Genomic DNA, 19,317 nt, shown 5'->3' with positions numbered 1-19,317 from the left:
GTATCCCAAGAGAGTTGGCCAAAATCAATGGCTTGCAACAACTATATCTGGCACAAAATAACCTATCTGGAGGCATTCCACAAGTTTTTCAGAACTCAAGTGCTCTGATTGAACTAGATCTCTCATTTAACCATCTGAATGGCGAGGTGCCTTCTAGCGGTGTGTTCGCTAACATGAGTGGATTCTCAGCAGTTGGTAACCATGAGCTTTGTGGTGGCATTCCTGAGCTGAAATTGCCTCAATGTCAGGTAAAGCCAAATAAGCAGAAACAGCATTTGCTGCTTATTGTTCTGATTCCAGTTGCCAGCATTGTTATATGCGTATGTTTGGTGTTGTTTGTACTTGTTATGTTCAAGCGGAAAATAACGGGGGAGGGAATGGAAATTGCTGGCCTCCGTCTGTTGGATGACAAGTATCCCAGAGTTTCATACATTGAAATATCTGAAGCTACAGATCGCTTTGCACCTGCCAATCTGATAGGCGCTGGAAAATATGGTTCTGTATATAAAGGAAACATGTCTCTGCCATCGTTCAGAAATGGTGTTGTAGCTGTGAAAGTGTTCAATCCTCACCAAACTGGCTCTTTGAGAAGTTTCTTGGCAGAATGTATGGCTCTCAGACGAGTTAAACACCGGAACTTGATAAAGATTATCACCTCCTGCTCTAGCATTGACTCCAGAGGCACTGAATTCCGAGCTCTTGTGTTCGAGTTCATGCCTAACTTCAGCCTCAACAGATGGTTACATCCAGGAATAGATGGCCAGTGTCACAAGTTGAGTACTGTCCACCTGCTGAACATAGTGGTTGATGTTGCTGATGCGCTAGACTACCTTCACAACAATAGTCAGCCATCAGTAATCCACTGTGATCTCAAGCCGAGCAACATCCTCCTTGACAGTGACTGGACTGCTTATGTTGCCGACCTTGGACTTTCAAAACTGGTTGGTGAGTCCACAGATAAATCCAGATTGAATTCTGGGAGCTCTATTGGGATAAGAGGAACTACAGGATATGTTGCTCCAGGTAGTTCCAGGATTCTCATCTCATAATTAATGTTGAATCTCCTTGAATGTTGCACACCTTCTGTATCTTAGTGCTAAAAATGTATCTCCGTGAAATCACTCTTGCAGAATATGGACTAGGAGGGCAAGTATCCGTTGCTGGTGATGCGTACAGCTTTGGAATTACTCTTCTAGAGATGTTCACAGGCAGGGCACCAAATGATGATATGTTCACAGAAGGGTTGAGTCTACACTTGTTCACTGAGATGGCATATCCTGACAAGATATCAGAAATCATCGACCCGGTTACAGATGCAGCCATATGAAAATGATGATGAAGGACTGGACAATGCATTGGCTTGCTTGGCTTCTGTTATAAGAATCGACATCTTGTGCTAAAAGGACACCCCATCTGGGAGAATGAACATGAAAACTTCTGCCACTGAGCTACACAGAATTAGAGATCAACAAAATAATTTGTGAGCAAAATACCCAGGATATTTCTATTTCTGTGTGATTCTCTTTCAAATACATCTGTTGTAGTATCCATACCTAATGTAGTACTGTTGCATCGAATCTGTCAAGCAAAAATGGACACCATCAGACATCCAAGGAAGCTGGGTAACTTTCATGCAGATCTAAGGTACATAACAGTGATCTTGTATATGACATTCTGGTACACATGACAATTATCTATTGTACATAGAGATATACAATTGTTTGCTCTTGGTTCCCGTATAACAAAAGGGAAGATAAGAACGAAACTCGATGCTATTATAGCCATTGTGCGCTGTACAAGCCCTTTGTTCAATTCAAAACCTAAACTACGAGTGGCCCCACAAAATGACATCCATCAAATGGGCCAATACATGCACCGACTTCTCTATACATCAAAAGGACATGGAGTATCAATATTGTCCATTTCCAAGTCCAGTTCTGTATGGGCAGCTGCTGAACACAAGCAAATGAACTCGCAGTCAAAGTAAATCAACGTTCTTCCCGCTGATTCCTGTTTGGGTCAGAAACCATGTCCATCATCATTTTCTCTGGAGAGTCCTCCCAGTTGCCAAAAGCTGCGAGATCAATCTGAAAGAAAAATAGGCGGGGAAGTTATGTACAGTTAGACACTTAAACAGTGGCGATACATTGCAGAGGAGGGTTCAAGTTTGTTCTGAGTAGCACCTTTCTTCGCTGCCCTGAGAAAATATCCTCTCTCTTCTTGTACACGTCTTGTTGGTGCTTTGTTGTTTGTCCACCAAGTCCCCACACTTCCACATCAAGTATTGAGGCCACAACAGGTAAATAACCCTGCATTACACAATAAATGGAGTAATATTATAGTCTGCATTTTGGATCGAAGGCTAGGCTCGTGATGGATTTATCTGAGGCCACATGCTGCTGCTACCATAGCTTACAGATTTTTCAAGGGAAAAGAGTGGCATGTGGTTGTTCCCTACCAAAATTAAACATACATAACCTATAAGCCCACACGGCAACTGAGTGGGTTAACTGAAGAGTACAGAATCACCACTCAAGTGGAGATGGTCCATTTATCCCGTGGCTTCCTTTGGCATTATTATGGATTCTTTAAAGCACTTCTAGTAAATAAACTAAGTAATCAAACAACCCGTTGTTCAGAACCAACAAAGAGAGAAGGTTGCCTAGTTAACAAGATTATGAAGTACAGTAAAAATCACTGGACCTAACACAACATGGATATAGAAATAATGAGATATCTGGTGAGAACAAGTAGGTGTGAGATTTAACCTGATTGGGAATGAGAGAACCATGTTGGTAAGTCTTGTCAACAGCGTGATGGCGAACTGTAACTTTAGAAAAGTCTTCATCTATAAAGATCCTCTCATTTCCAATTGATCCACCGAATGCTAGGCCAAGAGGCTTTGGCTTTGCCTCATAAGTCTTTAACTGAGTATGTAAGTGGCAATACATGATGTTCTTCTCCGTGCCTGCTAGGTTAGACAAACAGTAAGCTACCGTGAGGGGTGGCAAAGAAGGCAGTAAGCAACAGAAGTCATACCAGATGGCAGAAGAATGCGGAAAATTGGATATGTGGCGCACAGGAACCCAGAGCTGCCATAGAAAGTGTCTTTGTTCTCGAATCCCTGCTCAGTTAATACACCAATTCCCCATCTTTGATCAGCATCAACATTCTCACCACCAGCATTTGAGAATGCTGAGAGTAGAATTAGCGCTGGTCCTTTGTACCCCTCAACACAAGACCAAAACCGGCTCAGACCTCTTCCGTGAGCCGATGACCTGCAAACATGTTGTAGACCAGGATTAACACATACCAAAATATAAAACAATAAAGTCATACAAAGAGTTTTAAAGTGGCCTGATATCAATTAAACTTGCAACCTTAACAAGACAACTAGCTTCCAAAGGTAATCACCATTATACAAGACCAAAAAAGGGCAAGAAGCCACGAAGTAACCTGTAAAGAAGGTCTTCTGTGTCCATTCCAATCACAGATGCTGACAAGAACTTCTCGCTCAATGCGTTCCTGACACTGAGAGAGATTGCCCATGCCCTCCCACGTGTTAATAGATACACATCTGAAGCATCAGAAGTTGTGTTGCCAGCTGAAACAGATATGCCCTGCTTGTAAGCAAAAAAAACTCTAGTTAGAGGAAAGATACGCTTCGTCGTTACAAAGTCAGAAGAATAAATCTAAGAAGCTGACGAAACACACATAAAGCTCCATGTTAGCAGCAAAACAATGATGTTATGAGCGCGTGATGAGATGTGCATCGCTGAAGCGTTTCACAGTGTTAAAGGGATCAGCCCCAGCCTCCTCCAAAAGAATGAAGCTAGTTATCAATTACATACCAAGCCCAAGAATCTGCGTCTAAATATCTTCCCAATCCTACCTGAATTCCTAAGTGAGTTCTGAACAATCACATCACATGTAAAGGAGAAGAATCTGGTGTTCCTAGCAAGCAATCAGAATCAAACTGGTGCAGAATTTTCTGGATAATTCCCTAAACAGGAGTAACCAGACCTGATGATTGTATAATATGCAGACCTGTATGAACTAACTAAACAATGGTGATGTCACATCAAATTCCACTAATCTACGTTGTATTATTATACTATGAACTAACTAAACAAGTTCATTCGATCTGTATGTTCTATTAGGTGAACCAATAACTAAAACAATGGCGTTGTCACATAAACTTGCACACACTAATCAATGTTCTAACTAACCAAAACGATCCGTTCAATATTTCACCATAACAAACTACACTGCAGTACAATTGGGATGATTACCTTCACAGGATCAGCCTGGCAGGAGCGGAACCTGTCCTGCACGTACCGCGAGAGGCAGCTGCCGAGCCCGGGCACCGTGGAGATGACCCAGGACGTGAACTCCTGCGCCGACACCCCCTTCCCATCCGCAGCAGCAGCGGAGACGTCCCAGCCCCAGACGGCCGCGTCGTCCGCGACGGCGCCGGCGGACACGAGCGCGGACAGCACGAGGCTCGACACATCCGGGAGCAGCACGGGCTCCTTCTCCGCCCCTTCGTCCGCGCCCCTCGGGGTCGTGGCCGAGCCGCTCCAGGCCATGGCCCAGCACATGGAGAGCAGCGCGGCGATCTCCGCGGGCGCGAGCTCGCCCACGACCTTCCCGTCGTCGTCGTCGGGCTGGAAGCGCACGCCGCAGGGCGCCCCGGCGGCGGCGCAGGCGGCGGCGTAGACGCGGAGGAGGTGCGCGAGCGGGAGCGAGGCCCGGGCGCGCGCGCAGCAGGCGTTGAAGCCTTTGAGGAAGCCGAGCCAGTCCTCGGAGGAGGAGGTGGAGGCGGTGGGGGAGAAGAAGAGGGAGGCGATGGTGGGGCCGAGGGCGGCGAGGAGGTCGTGGAAGTGGTCCGGCGGGGAGTGGAAGGTGGCGGGCGGGAAGGAGAGGGTGGAGGGGAGGTCGGAGGAGTGGGAGGAGAAGACGGCGCGGAGGAGCGGGAGCGGGAGCGAGGCGGCGGCGAGGGACTCCTGCTCGCGCGCCTCCGCGGCGGCGGGGTTGTCGGTGGAGGAGGATGCGCCCATGGCTGGCTGGCTGATCGGTGGTGGTGGTGGTGGTGGAGTGGGGATCGGGGAAGAAGGAAGAGGGGAGAGGAGGGCTCTTGGGGGCTCGAGGGGGCGGAGAAGGGAGGAGCAGGACGCGTGGCGGAATCGCGGGGTCCAAGAGTTGGATTGCTTGTCGCGGTAACTCAAATTTTGGTGATCTGGACTGTAATCTGGTTGGAGAGGTTGGATGGGGACGGCGAGCCGTCGACATGGGATTTTGCCCGACGGTAGGAGATGCCGGCGACGTCAGACGTGGTGTAGTTTAGACTGCTCGTAGTGAGAGTAACTTGAGTAGTAACATAGAACTATATGTAATGTTAACTAAACATTTTAATGACATGGTATGTTATTAATTGAGAAAATAGATCATTGTGGTAACTATAACATCTTATTTTCCAAGACTAAATGAGTCTACAACCTAATTAACATGGCTTTGCATGACACCACACATATGTTACTACCCACTATGGAGGTAGTAACATGTTCATGTTACTACTCTATGTTATTCACCACTATGACTAGTCTTATGCCGGCCTGCACTAAAAACATATCCACCCGATGCTTGCCCGAAACTAAGAGGGGATTGCTAATCTGACTTCATCTGCAACACATGATGTAGAGGTTGTTTAGAGACGCTGAGGATGAGAACATCACCTTTCTATGAACTAGTTAAGAGGTTTAGGGGGGAGTGGTTTGCTGCAAGATAACATCCACACCTGTGTGGAAGAGCAAATTAATATGTTTTTCTTTTCATGTTTTGGACATAACCAGAGGTTTGGAGTTATGCACAACACAGTCAGGAGATCCATAGAGACTATATCCAGCTACTTTAACCAAGTCCTTTATGCAACTGGGGAGCTTACGCAAGACACGATCAAGCCGCCTTCTGGTGAAACACTAAGCAAGATACGAAACAACAAAAGATGGTATCAATACTTCAAGGTGAGCACACATATTGCTTTGCACATTGGTTGACAACAACACAATGCAAAAGCTTGATTGTTTATTGTTACCATCGCATGACTTTATTGGAGTAATTGATGCTACTCATGTGACTCGCTAGAGTGCCTAAATCCCGATCGACGGCATACATAGGCGGGAAGTACTACACCAGCCATAATGTGCTTGCTACTTGATTTAATCTAAAATTCACTTATGTGCTATCTGGTTGGGAAGGATCAGCCCATGATGCAAGCATTCTAGCAGACAACCTAAGCAGACCAGATGGCATACATCTCCCTGATGGTAATTTCTACCTTGCAGATCCAGGTTATGCTTGTCGGCCTGGAATCCTACCACCCTTCATGGAAACCAAATATCATATGAACGAGTTCTCTCAAAGGAAGAGACCACAGAATGCAAGTGAGTTGTAAAATTTTAGACACTCTAGCCTCAGGTTACCATCGAGAGGGTTTTTGCTGCATTGGAAAATAGGTACAAAATCGTTGACCAGAAGCCGTTCCACACTTTTCCCACTCAAGTAAAGCTCGTTGTTGCATGTTGCATCCTTCACAACTAGATCTTAGGCTAGGGTATGGATGACTATGTCCCAGACGAGGTTGATGTTACTTATGATGATGTAGAAGGTGGCCATGGTGTCGAACAGCACGACATCCAAGATTGGAAGAACAACGAGAGCGAGTGGGATCGGTCAATGTGGATGCACGAAATGATGTCTATGGTTGACAAAGAAGCAAGAAAAAAGACAACAACAAGAAGGTTTGCACTCCCCTTGGTCACCATTTTTGAACTATCTCTCGGTCTGTAATGTTAAAATGCTATTCGTATGTAGCTAGGGATCGGTTTATATGCATGTACTAGTGGTGAACTGACAAACTACTAGTCCATGAGTGTGGTTAGCTGAACAATTGCTATTCATAAGTACCTAGGGCTCGGTTTATGTCAACACCCGGATTTTTAAGTCCAAATACCTATTATGCCATACATCGCAATCCTAGGAAGATTGTTTTTGTGAGACATATCTCTACTACTATAGTGTGGCAGTTTTGAATTTGGATTTACCACCCTCCTTCCAGTTTCCCGCCGAAACAACTCAGAGGCTATGGTGACCGTTGATTTACAATACAAAAGTACCATCTACCATACATCAATTATCCTTGGAAGTAATCCAACGGTTGCCATGCGCCGGATTCGCCCGCGCACATCAATCAGTCCGCATCGGCCTGTGAATCTCCTAGGAGGTAGCTGAATGTTCTAGAGAGCTAATGGTCAAACATCTCCAGCATCTTCGAATATTCTAGAGTACAGGCGTTGCACACTAGCAAGTTGCAACCTGGGTGATGTGCTGCAAAAATTATTTTTCTCATCAAGCGGAACTAGAAGTCCACGTGCGCATGGAACTTTTTTTTGGAAACCTGCCACGGCCCATTAATTGACCATGAACTACCCGATTAGGTTGTCACTTCGCTAAGGTTTTCTTGCAGGAAGTTTGACATTTCTCCTAACATGGATATATTCAGAATGTCAGATACGTTTTATTCTTTATATTTTTCTAAATTGCTTGACAGACCATTTCTTATCTCATGTCAAGAACTCATTTAAAAGTAATAAATTAACATGCATTACGTCTTCTACACAAAAATATAGTACGCCTTCTCAATAAATAACCTTTATCTAATTACAAACATGCACATACTCATGTTGACCTGTCCATAACAAATATGCGTCACTTCGGCATAGATCATACCTCTATTTTTTCATTTTTTATGAAAAGTTCACCAACATATTTGTAATTTTCAACAACAGTACAAGGAATCTCAAGAGTAATTACAAACAGGTCACTGGATCCCGTAGCGAAGACTACAAGTACTCGAACGAGCCTAAGAAGCGTTGCCTATATTGCCCCTCAGTCATTGGAGCGGGCAAAATCTATTGTACTAGAGCTTGTTGTATTAGACAAATAGAAAGTCGTCGTGCTAAGACCCTGTAGGACAAGAGAGCAACAACCATCGCCGATGAAAAAAAGAGTAGATCATAAGAAACACTGACTAAATCCAACTAGCTCCGCGGGAGACAAACCTAAACACGCTCTCCGGCGATGCGCTAGAAGTTCCACCGAGACGGGGACTAGGCAGGGAGGACTTTATTCTATCTCTAGGGAGCCGCCTCCGCCACACCTTTCATAGTAGAACACAAACCCTAAGCCGCCACCTCCACACCTTTCAACAATGCACTAGCAGTTCCGCCGAGATGGGGACTAGGCGGGGAGGACTTTATTCTATCTCTAGGGATGCGCTAGAAGTTCCGCCGAGGTGGGGCAGATAGACGACGCCGATGGGAGGCAGGAAGCCCTAACCGCTTGTCTCTATGTCTAGAGCGAAAGGGTACGCCATGCGTAAAGTTCGTAAACATCTCAGTTTTTAATTACTTACTACTTTTTTCAACAAAAAAGTACTCTTCTACTTATATGGAGCAACGTGCAAAGCACGTGCTACTTACTAGTAATAAGTTAATATCACAGCACATCATTCATTACAAACCATAATTGTCTTACAACAACAGATCACATGATCCAGTCTCATTACAACAATTGATCTAGAGATCAATTACATAACACACAGCGGAAGATACGTAGTAGTGGTTCATCTGTTCCACAGGCAACGCTTGACGTCAGGAGGTAGTCCTAGTTATCGTAGACGTCCTGCTTACCACCTTCTGGGTACTGGTTCTCTCTTCATAGTCTGGCCATTTGAATAGCCAGGGACAAAGCCATGAGTACTTTAAAGTACTCGCAAACTATACTAATAGAATCACTAATAGCTCTAAGTAGGTTATAAGCTCTAGGTTCATTTGCATAAAGCCAGTTTTATTTCGTAACCACTTACTAGTTAAGACTATGTATTTTCCTAGACTTACTCAAGTGGGAACATTAGTGTCATTCCCACAACTTTGTTGTGATCCAAGTCAAAGTTACCAATCATGTTCAAATCACAAGTTACTAGCCACATGCCACATTTGGAAAAGTTCTGATGACGGAACAAGTATGGCCTTTCCAACTGTCCATGACCGCGGACGCGACTATTCGAATAGTTTAAACTCTGCTGAGGTTGTACTCTTGTGCCACAACTTTTGATTACATCCATCAGGGATAACCCTGAATCATCATAACTCAGTTTGCGGATCATCAACCATTAACCTTTCACTTACATACTCTAGTATAGGCACCTCCCCCATGAGCTTGGCCTCCTAGTGATAGCAAACTGCCATCCTAGGAACTGCACAGGGCTTGGGTAGGACATTCAACTCTTTTTTACGTCATTTTACTTTCAACGGAGGCAGCCTCGACATAACCTCTATGACGCTTGTTTAGAGGGAACCCATACTAAGATACATAAATTTCCACCTAAAGCCTTACCCATAATCAGGTATTGTGGGGGTACTCTAAAATTGGAATGGGATCGCATCCGAATCCAACCATCAGTTTTTATCAAATTCACCATGTCATCCAAATCACATTCACCTTTCAAAATCTTTCAATAGAATGAATCATCATTCCAAGGTTTTCAAAATCATTTGTTTCACAAGTTCCCATCTAGAGTAGTCAATTTTTGTTTAGCACTAGCAACTAATCATGAGGGGTGCTAACTATAGTTTTGCTTACTAAGCTAAGTGTGAAACTTCTTGTGATACTCTATACTTAGACACCAATTAAAATACAATAAGTAAACCTTGGTAATTAAAGTAAAAGTAAAGCAAGATAAAAACTTGGGCTTGGATGAATAAGACTTTAAACACCAATACTAGTGCCATGATATCTTGCACTAGTAACTTGGCATGGTAGAGCTTGTATTAGGGTAGCTTGCCTTGGTTGGAGTACTTGGTCAAAGTGTTCTTCTTCCTCTTCGTAGAAGACCTCCTCCTCCTCGTAGCCTTCGGTACTAGCGTCTATAAACGGATGCGAGGTAACAATCACCAATCAATACTTAAGGAGGCTACTTAGCCGTAATGCCTCACTCAAGATGACCTAGCATCATCACAAACAACACTCCACTTAACACTAGGGCTTTTACTTCATTAGGGTGAGAAAAATAATTTCCTCTCATTTATAAATACTAAGATTTTAATATCCTCAATTAAGCAAGTATGAGGCAATGTAGCTAAGGTCATCACCTCACCTCACATTACTTGGGAAGATGATTTAAATGAGGTGCTACACCTCATAGATTTAAAATCCTAAATTTGAAAATAATTTAAATGGGCTAGTAATGACTACATAGCCATTATTTGATTCTAGCCCATGATCTTCTGAAACAACTATAACATATTTCTGCATAAACAATTATAGTTTTTGAAATGTGAATTATGAGAATTGAAATAACCTCAAAATTCATTATGGTTGATTTTTAATAATTGTTTGAATTTGGAAAAGTTACTGACTTGCTATTTTTGTTGCACTTGATCTACAATGAACTAAGGTTTGAGACCAGTGGGGTTTGTTAGATCTTTTCATCTACTTTCATACAAAATTGGAATCACTCAATTTGGGTTTGTAGAATTGAAGTTATTCAATTTTGAAAACAACACCAGTATTGAAATTCGATTTAAACCTAAAATACCAAATTCAAACTGATGGGCTTGCGCGGGAAAGAACTTGGGCCAGGGGAGAAAAAGAACTGGGCCAGCCCAATTGCGCGTCTTTGATGTCTACGCACGCTTCTATTCCTGTAGATAGTGTTGGGCCTCCAAGAGCAGAGGTTTGTAGAAGAGCAGCAAGTTTCCCTTAAGTGAATCACCCAAGGTTTATCGAACTCAGGGAGGTAGAGGTCAAAGATATCCCTCTCAAGCAGCCCTGCAATTACGATACAAGAAGTCTCTTGTGTCCCCAACACACCTAATACACTTGTCAGATGTATAGGTGCACTAGTTCGGCGAAGAGATAGTGAAATACAAGTGATATGGATGAATATGAGTGGTAATAACAATCTGAATAAAATATGGCAGCGAGTAAACATGCAGTAGAACAGTAAATAAACGGAGATTCGATATTCGGAAACAAGGCCTAGGGATCATAATTTCACTAGTGTCAAATTATTCGGAAACAAGTCAAATCTGCCAAGTATCAAATTATTCAAGACATTATACCAATTACCACATGAAGCATTTTCTCGTTTCCAACCATATAACAATGAACGAAGCAGTTTCAACCTTCGCCATGAACATTAAAAGTAAAACTAAGAACACCAGTGTTCATATGAACGAGCGGAGCGTGTCTCTCTCCCACACAAGCATGAATTTATTCAGAGAATGAAAATAAAAAAATAAAAAAAAGCACACAGACGCTCCAAGTAAAGCACATAAGATGTGACGGAATAAAAATATAGTTTCACTAGAGGTGACCTGATAAGTTGTCGATGAAGAAGGGGATGCCTTGGGCATCCCCAAGCTTAGATGCTTGAGTCTTCTTGAAATATGCAGGAATGAACCACGGGGGCATCCCCAAGCTTAGACTTTTCACTCTTCTTGATCATATTGTATCATCCTCCTCTCTTGATCCTTGAAAACTTCCTCCACACCAAACTCAAAACAAACTCATTAGAGGGTTAGTGCATAATCAAAAATTCACATATTCGGAGGTGACACAATCATTCTTAACACTTCTGGACATTGCACAAAGCTACTGAAAGTTAATGGAACAAAGAAATCCATCCAACATAGCAAAAGAGACATTGCGAAATAAAAGGCAGAATCTGTCAAAATAGAACAGTCCGTAAAGACAAATTTTTTAGTGGCACTTAACTTGATCAGATGAAAATGCTCAAATTGAATGAAAGTTGCATACATATCTGAGGATCACTCACGTAAATTGGCAGATTTTTCTGAGTTACCTACGGAGAATACTACTCAAATTCGTGACGACAAGAAATCTGTTTCTGTGCAGAATCCAAATCTAGTATCAACCTTACTATCAAAGGCTTTACTTGGCACAACAATGCAATAAAATAAAGATAAGGAGAGGTTGCTACAGTAGTAACAACTTCCAAGACACAACAAAACAGTAGCAAAAAAAACATGGGTTATCTCCCAAGAAGTGCTTTCTTTATAGCCATTAAGATGGGCTCAATAATTGTAATGATGCACTCGCAAGAAATAGTAGTTGAAGCAAAAGAGAGCATCAAAAGCAAATAAGAAACACATTTAAGTCTAACCCACTTCCTATGAAAAGGAATCTTGTACACAAATAAATTCATGAGGAGCAAAGTGACAAGCATAGGAAGATAAAACACGAGTAACTTCAAGATTCTCAACATAAAGAGGGAAACTTAATATTATTAAGATGCATATAACCATGTTTCCCTCTCTCATAATAACTTTCAGTAGCATCATGAACAAACTCAACAATATAACTATCACATAAAGCATTCTTATCATGAGTCTCATGCATAAAATAATTACTACTCCCAACATAAGCATAGTCATTCTTATTAATTGTAGTGGGAGCAAATTCAACAAAGTAGCTATCATTATCACCATAATCATCAAATATAGGAGGCATAGTATAATCATAATTAATTTTCTCCTCAATAGTAGGTGGATGATAGTCATCATTGTAATAATCATATATAGGAGGTAAAGTATCATCAAAGTAAATTTTCTCCTCCATGCTTGGGGGACTAAAAATATCATGCTCATCAAAACCAGCTTCCCAAGCTTAAATTCTTCCATAGCATTATCAACAATGGTATTCATACTAATAACATTGCTACTAGCATGCAAATAAGGTTCCATAGGTTTTTTAAATTTCGCATCACACAATTTATGTCTTAACTCAGGAAATAGATTAAAAAGCTCACTGTTAATTTCCATTATGCCTAACTAGTGAACAAGAAACAAAAAGATGCAATTGCAGGATCTAAAGGAAATAGCTTCGAGCACTCACACACCGGCAACAGTGCTAGGAAATAGCTTAGTAGTCGGAGGATGTGAATACCTTTTACCTTACCTCCCAAGCAACGGCGCCAGAAAATAGCTTGATGTCTACGCACGCTTCTATTCCTGTAGACAGTGTTGGGCCTTGATACGTCTCCAACGTATCGATAATTTCTTGTGTTCCATGCCACATTATTGATGTTATCTACATGTTTTATGCACACTTTATATCATATTCGTGCATTTTCTGGAACTAACCTATTAACAAGATGCCGAAGTGCCGATTCTGTCGTTTTCTGCTGTTTTTGGTTTCAGAAATCCTAGTAAAGAAATATTCTCGGAATTGGACGAAATTAAAGCCCAGAGGCCTATTTTCTCACGAAGCTTCCAGAAGTCCGAAGGAGAGACGAAGAGGGGCCACAGGGTGGCCAAACCCTAGGGCGGCGCGGCTCCACCCCTGGCCGCGCCGGCCTGTGGTGTGGGCCCCCTGTGCCGCCTCTTGACCTGCCCTTCCGCCTACAAATAGCCTCCGTGACGAAACCCCCGCATCCGAGAGCCACGATACGGAAAACATTACCGAGACGCCGTCGCCGCCGATCCCATCTCGGGGATCCCGGAGATCGCCTCCGGCACCCTGCCGGAGAGGGGATTCATCTCCCGGAGGACTCTACACCGCCATGGTCGCCTCCGGAGTGATGAGTGAGTAGTCTACCCCTGGACTATGGGTCCATAGCGGTAGCTAGATGGTTGTCTTCTCCCCATTGTGCTATCATTGTCGGATCTTGTGAGCTGCCTATCATGATCAAGATCATCTATATGTAATTCTATATGTTGCGTTTGTTGGGATCCGATGAATAGAGAATACTTGTTATGTTGATTATCAAAGTTATGCTTATGTGTTGTTTATGATCTTGCATGCTCTCCGTTATTAGTAGATGCTCCGGCCAAGTAGATGCTTTTAACTCCAAGAGGGAGTACTTATGCTCGATAGTGGGTTCATGCCCGCATTGACACCGGGACAGTGTGACGAAAGTTCTAAGGTTGTGTTGTGCTCGTTGCCACTAGGGATAAAACATTGATGCTATGTCTAAGGATGTAGTTGTTGATTACATTACGCACCATACTTAATGCAATTGTCTCGTTGTTTGCAACTTAATACTCGGAGGGGTTCGGATGATAACTCGAAGGTGGACTTTTTAGGCATAGATGCGGTTGGATGGCGGTCTATGTACTTTGTCGTAATGCCCAATTAAATCTCACTATACTCATCATGATATGTATGTGCATTGTCATGCTCTCTTTATTTGTCAATTGCCCAACTCGTAATTTGTTCACCCAACATGTCTGCTTGTCTTATGGGAGAGACACCTCTAGTGAACTGTGGACCCCGGTCCAATTCTCTTTACTCGAAATACAATCTACTCGCAATACTTGTTTCTACTGTTTTCTCTCGCAAACAATCATCTTCCACACAATACGGTTAATCCTTTGTTACAGCAAGTCGGTGAGATTGACAACCTCAACTGTTTCGTTGGGGCAAAGTAGTTTGGTTGTGTTGTGCAGGTTCCACGTTGGCGCCGGAATCTCCGGTGTTGCGCCGCACTACATCCCGCCGCCATCAACCTTCAACGTGCTTCTTGGCTCCTCCTGGTTCGATAAACCTTGGTTTCTTTCGAGGGAAAACTTGCTCGCTGTGCTCATCATACCTTCCTCTTGGGGTTGCCCAACGAACGTGTGAAATACACGCCATCAAGCATATTTTCCGGCGCCGTTGCCGGGGAGATCAAGACACGCTGCAAGGGAGTCTCCACTTCTCAATCTCTTTACTTTGTTTTTGTCTTGCTTTATTTTATTTACTACTTTGTTTGCTGCACTAAATCAAAATACAAAAAAATTAGTTGCTAGTTTTACTTTATTTGCTATCTTGTTTGCTATATCGAAAACACAAAAAAAATTAGTTTACTTGCATTTACTTTATCTAGTTTGCTTTATTGTCTTGCACTCTATATTAAAAATACAAAAAAAAATTTAGTTACTTTTGTTACCATGTCTAGCTCTGAACCTGTTACTTCTTCGCCTGAAGAATTAGTCTTCACTTTTAAACAAGGGGATGAGGAGAGTTTTAAGGATGCTTGGTCTAGAATTTTTACTTCTTATCGTGAAACCGAACCTCAAATGACTCTAAGTTTGCTCCTTAGTAATTTTTATTTTGGTCTTATGGTTCGCTATAGATATGCTTTGGATACTTTAGTGGGAGGAGATTTCCTTCATTGCAATGGGGATCAAGCTTTTAATGCCATAAAGAAGTTGGTTGCATCATATGATTCAGCTAATAACTTTGATTCGAGTCCTCGCTAGCATATATAGTAGATTAAATACTCGGAGATAAGTACATCTCGCTTGAATGATAACTATTGCCACGTTCGTAATCGTCTTGAACAAGTCTTAGTGAACTCTAAACTCTCATTGTGGGATCCTTCCGTTAAAATTTCTATCGGTGATCGAACACTCCATGCCTACCTGTGATATTATGTATGAATTTTGCCTTATGCCCGAAAGTATTTATAAATCTTTGAAACTTTGGGGAGTTGAGGAAGGAGGAGAAAAGATAACTCTCATTGATAACTCTACTATAATCCCTAAAGGAATAGCCGCAGGTGTGCATACAACTATTTGTGGGAGAACAATATCCATTGATTATCTTGTTGTTGAAACAGGAAAACTCACACTCGGAAGATCCCTGCTGAAACTATTGGGAGCAGTCATTGATGTTGGAGAAGGCACTTTGAAATTCACCTCTATACCGGGAGAAACTCGTATATTTCCTAAACCAAAGGGAAAGAAAAACAATAAGAAAGGTAAGGGTAAGGCCCAAGGTAATGTTGATGCACCATCCTTCGATAATACTTGATACACACTTTCCGCGCCTAGCTGAAAGGCGTTAAAGAAAAGCGCTTATGGGAGACAACCCATGTTTTTACCTACAGTACTTTGTTTTTATTTTGTGTCTTGGAAGTTGTTTACTACTGTAGCAACCTCTCCTTATCTTAGTTTTGAGTTTTGTTGTGCCAAGTTAAGCCGTTGATAGAAAAGTAAGTACTAGATTTGGATTACTGCGCAGTTCCAGATTTCTTTGCTGTCACGAATCTGAGCCCACTGCCCTGCAGAAAGCTCAGAAAATTATGCCAATTTACGTGCATGATCCTCAGATATGTACGCAACTTTCATTCAATTTGAGCATTTTCATTTGAGCAAGTCTGGTGCCATTTTAAAATTCGTCAATACGAACTGTTCTGTTTTGACAGATTCTGCCTTTTATTTCGCATTGCCTCTTTCGCTATGTTGGATGAATTTCTTTGATCCACTAATGTCCAGTAGCATTATGCAATGTCCAGAAGTGTTAAGAATGAGTGTGTCACCTCTGAATATGTCAATTTATATTGTGCACTAACCCTCTAATGAGTTGTTTCGAGTTTGGTGTGGAGGAAGTTTTCAAGGATCAAGAGAGGAGTATGATGCAACATGATCAAGGAGAGTGAAAGCTCTAAGCTTGGGGATGCACCCGGTGGTTCACCCCTGCATATATTAAGAAGACTCAAGCGTCTAAGCTTGGGGATGCCCAAGGCATCCCCTTCTTCATCAACAAATTATCGGGTTCCTCCCCCGAAACTACATTTTTATTCGGCCACATCTTATGTGCTTTTTCTTGGAGCGTCGTTTTGTTTTTGTTTTTGTTTTGTTTGAATAAAATGGATCCTAGCATTCACTTTATGGGAGAGATACACACTCCGCTGTAGCTTATGGACAAATATGTCCTTGGTTTCTACTCATAGTATTCATGGCGAAGTTTCTCCTTCGTTAAATTGTTATATGGTTGGAATTGGAAAATGATACATGTAGTAATTGCTATAAATGTTTTGGGTAATGTGATACTTGGCAATTGTTGTGCTCATGTTTAAGCTCTTGCATCATATGCCTTGCACCCATTAATGAAGAAATACATAGAGCATGCTAAAATTTGGTTTGCATATTTGGTTTCTCTAAGGTCTAGATAATTTCTAGTTTTGAGTTTGAACAACAAGGAAGACGGTATAGAGTATTATAATGCTTTCAATATGTCTTTTATGTGAGTTTTGCTGTACTAGTTCATCCTTGTGTTTGCCTCAAACAACCTTGCTAGCCTAAACCTTGTATCGAGAGGGAATACTTCTCATGCATCCAAAATACTTGAGCCAACCACTATGCCATTTGTGTCCACCATACCTACCTATACTACATGGTATTTTCCCGCCATTCCAAAGTAAATTGCTTGAGTGCTACCTTTAAATTTCCATCATTCACCTTTGCAATATATAGCTCATGGGACAAATAGCTTAAAAACTATTGTGGTATTGAATATGTAATTATGCACTTTATCTCTTATTAAGTTGCTTGTTGTGCGATAACCATGTTTACTGGGGAACGCCATCAACTCATTGTTGAATTTCATGTGAGTTGCTATGCATGTTCGTCTTGTCCGAAGTAAGGGCGATCTACACCGAGTTGAATGGTTTGAGCATGCATATTGTGAGAGAAGAACATTGGGCCGCTAACTAAAGCCATGTTCCATGGTGGAAGTTTCAGTTTTGGACAAACATCCTCAAATCTCTAATGAGAAAAGAATTAATTGTTGTTGAATGCTTAAAGCATTAAAAGAGGAGTCCATTATCTCGTTGTCTATGTTGTCCCGGTATGGATGTCTAAGTTGAGAATAATCAAAAGCGAGAAATCCAAATGCGAGCTTTCTCCTTAGACCTTTGTACAGGCGGCATAGAGGTACCCCTTTGTGATACTTGGTTAAAGCATATGTATTGCGGTGATAATCCAGGTAGTCCAAGCTAATTAGGACAAGGTGCGAGCACTATTAGTACACTATGCATGAGGCTTGCAACTTATAAGATATAATTTACATGATGCATATGCTTTATTACTACCGTTGACAAAATTGTTTCATGTTTTCAAAATCAAAGCTCTAGCACAAATATAGCAATCGATGCTTTTCCTCTATGAGGACCATTCTTTTACTTTTATGTTGAGTCAGCTTCACCTATTTCTCTCCACCTCAAGAAGCAAACACTTGTGTGAACTGTGCATTGATTCTTACATACTTGCTTATTGCACTTATTATATTACTCTATGTTGACAATATCCATGAGATATACATGTTACAAGTTGAAAGCAACCGCTGAAACTTAATCTTCTTTTGTGTTGCTTCAATACCTTTACTTCGAATTATTGCTTTATGAGTTAACTCTTATGCAAGACTTATTGATGCTTGTCTTGAAATGCTATTCATGAAAAGTCTTTGCTTTATGATTCACTTGTTTACTCATGACATACACATTGTTTTGATCGCTGCATTCTCTACATATGCTTTACAAATAGTATGATCAAGTTTATGATGGCATGTCACTCCAGTAAATTATCTTTGTTATCGTTTTACCTCGCTCGGGACGAGCGTAACTAAGCTTGGGGATGCTGATACGTCTCCAACGTATCGATAATTTCTTGTGTTCCATGCCACATTATTGATGTTATCTACATGTTTTATGCACACTTTATATCATATTCGTGCATTTTCTCGGAACTAACCTATTAACAAGATGCCGAAGTGCCGCTGTCGTTTTCTGCTGTTTTTGGTTTCAGAAATCCTAGTAAAGAAATATTCTCTGAATTGGACGAAATTAAAGCCCGGAGGCCTATTTTCTCACGAAGCTTCCGTAAGTCCGAAGGAGAGACGAAGAGGGGCCACAGGGTGGCCAAACCCTAGGGCGGCGCGGCCCCACCTCTGGCCGCGCCGGCCTGTGGTTTGGGCCCCCTGTGCCGCCTCTTGACCTGCCCTTCCGCCTACAAATAGCCTCCGTGACGAAACCCCCAGCACCGAGAGCCACGATACGGAAAACATTACCGAGACGCCGTCGCCGCCGATCCCATCTCGGGGGATCCCGGAGATCGCCTCCGGCACCCCGCCGGAGAGGGGATTCATCTCCCGGAGGACTCTACACCGCCATGGTCGCCTCCGGAGTGATGAGTGAGTAGTCTACCCCTGGACTATGGGTCCATAGCAAGTAGCTAGATGGTTGTCTTCTCCCCATTGTGCTATCATTGTCGGATCTTGTGAGCTGCCTATCATGATCAAGATCATCTATATGTAATTCTATATGTTGCGTTTGTTGGGATCCGATGAATAGAGAATACTTGTTATGTTGATTATCAAAGTTATGCTTATGTGTTGTTTATGATCTTGCATGCTCTCCGTTATTAGTAGATGCTCCGCCAAGTAGATGCTTTTAACTCCAAGAGGGAGTAC

At 42.2% G+C, this 19,317-nt stretch overlaps 1 protein-coding gene across 1 annotated transcript; it reads right to left on the bottom strand.

The window, feature by feature from the left end:
• Positions 1-1,640: 1,640 nt before the first annotated feature.
• LOC124675996 lies at positions 1,641-5,064 on the bottom strand. The gene is made up of 6 exons (XM_047212082.1): positions 4,293-5,064; positions 3,457-3,620; positions 3,040-3,278; positions 2,769-2,968; positions 2,184-2,309; positions 1,641-2,087 (listed from the first exon to the last, which is right to left on the bottom strand). The coding sequence occupies exons 1-6, from the start codon at positions 5,058-5,060 to the stop codon at positions 1,989-1,991; spliced, it is 1,596 nt and encodes a 531-aa protein (XP_047068038.1). The 5' UTR covers positions 5,061-5,064; the 3' UTR covers positions 1,641-1,988.
• Between the last annotated feature and the right edge of the window lie 14,253 nt (positions 5,065-19,317).

The sequence above is a fragment of the Lolium rigidum genome, chromosome 7 (genome assembly GCF_022539505.1).
Source record: "Lolium rigidum isolate FL_2022 chromosome 7, APGP_CSIRO_Lrig_0.1, whole genome shotgun sequence".
In the NCBI taxonomy this organism is placed as follows: domain Eukaryota; kingdom Viridiplantae; phylum Streptophyta; class Magnoliopsida; order Poales; family Poaceae; genus Lolium; species Lolium rigidum.
Note: the sequence above shows the minus strand (reverse complement) of the source record. Positions and strands in the feature narration are given on the sequence as shown.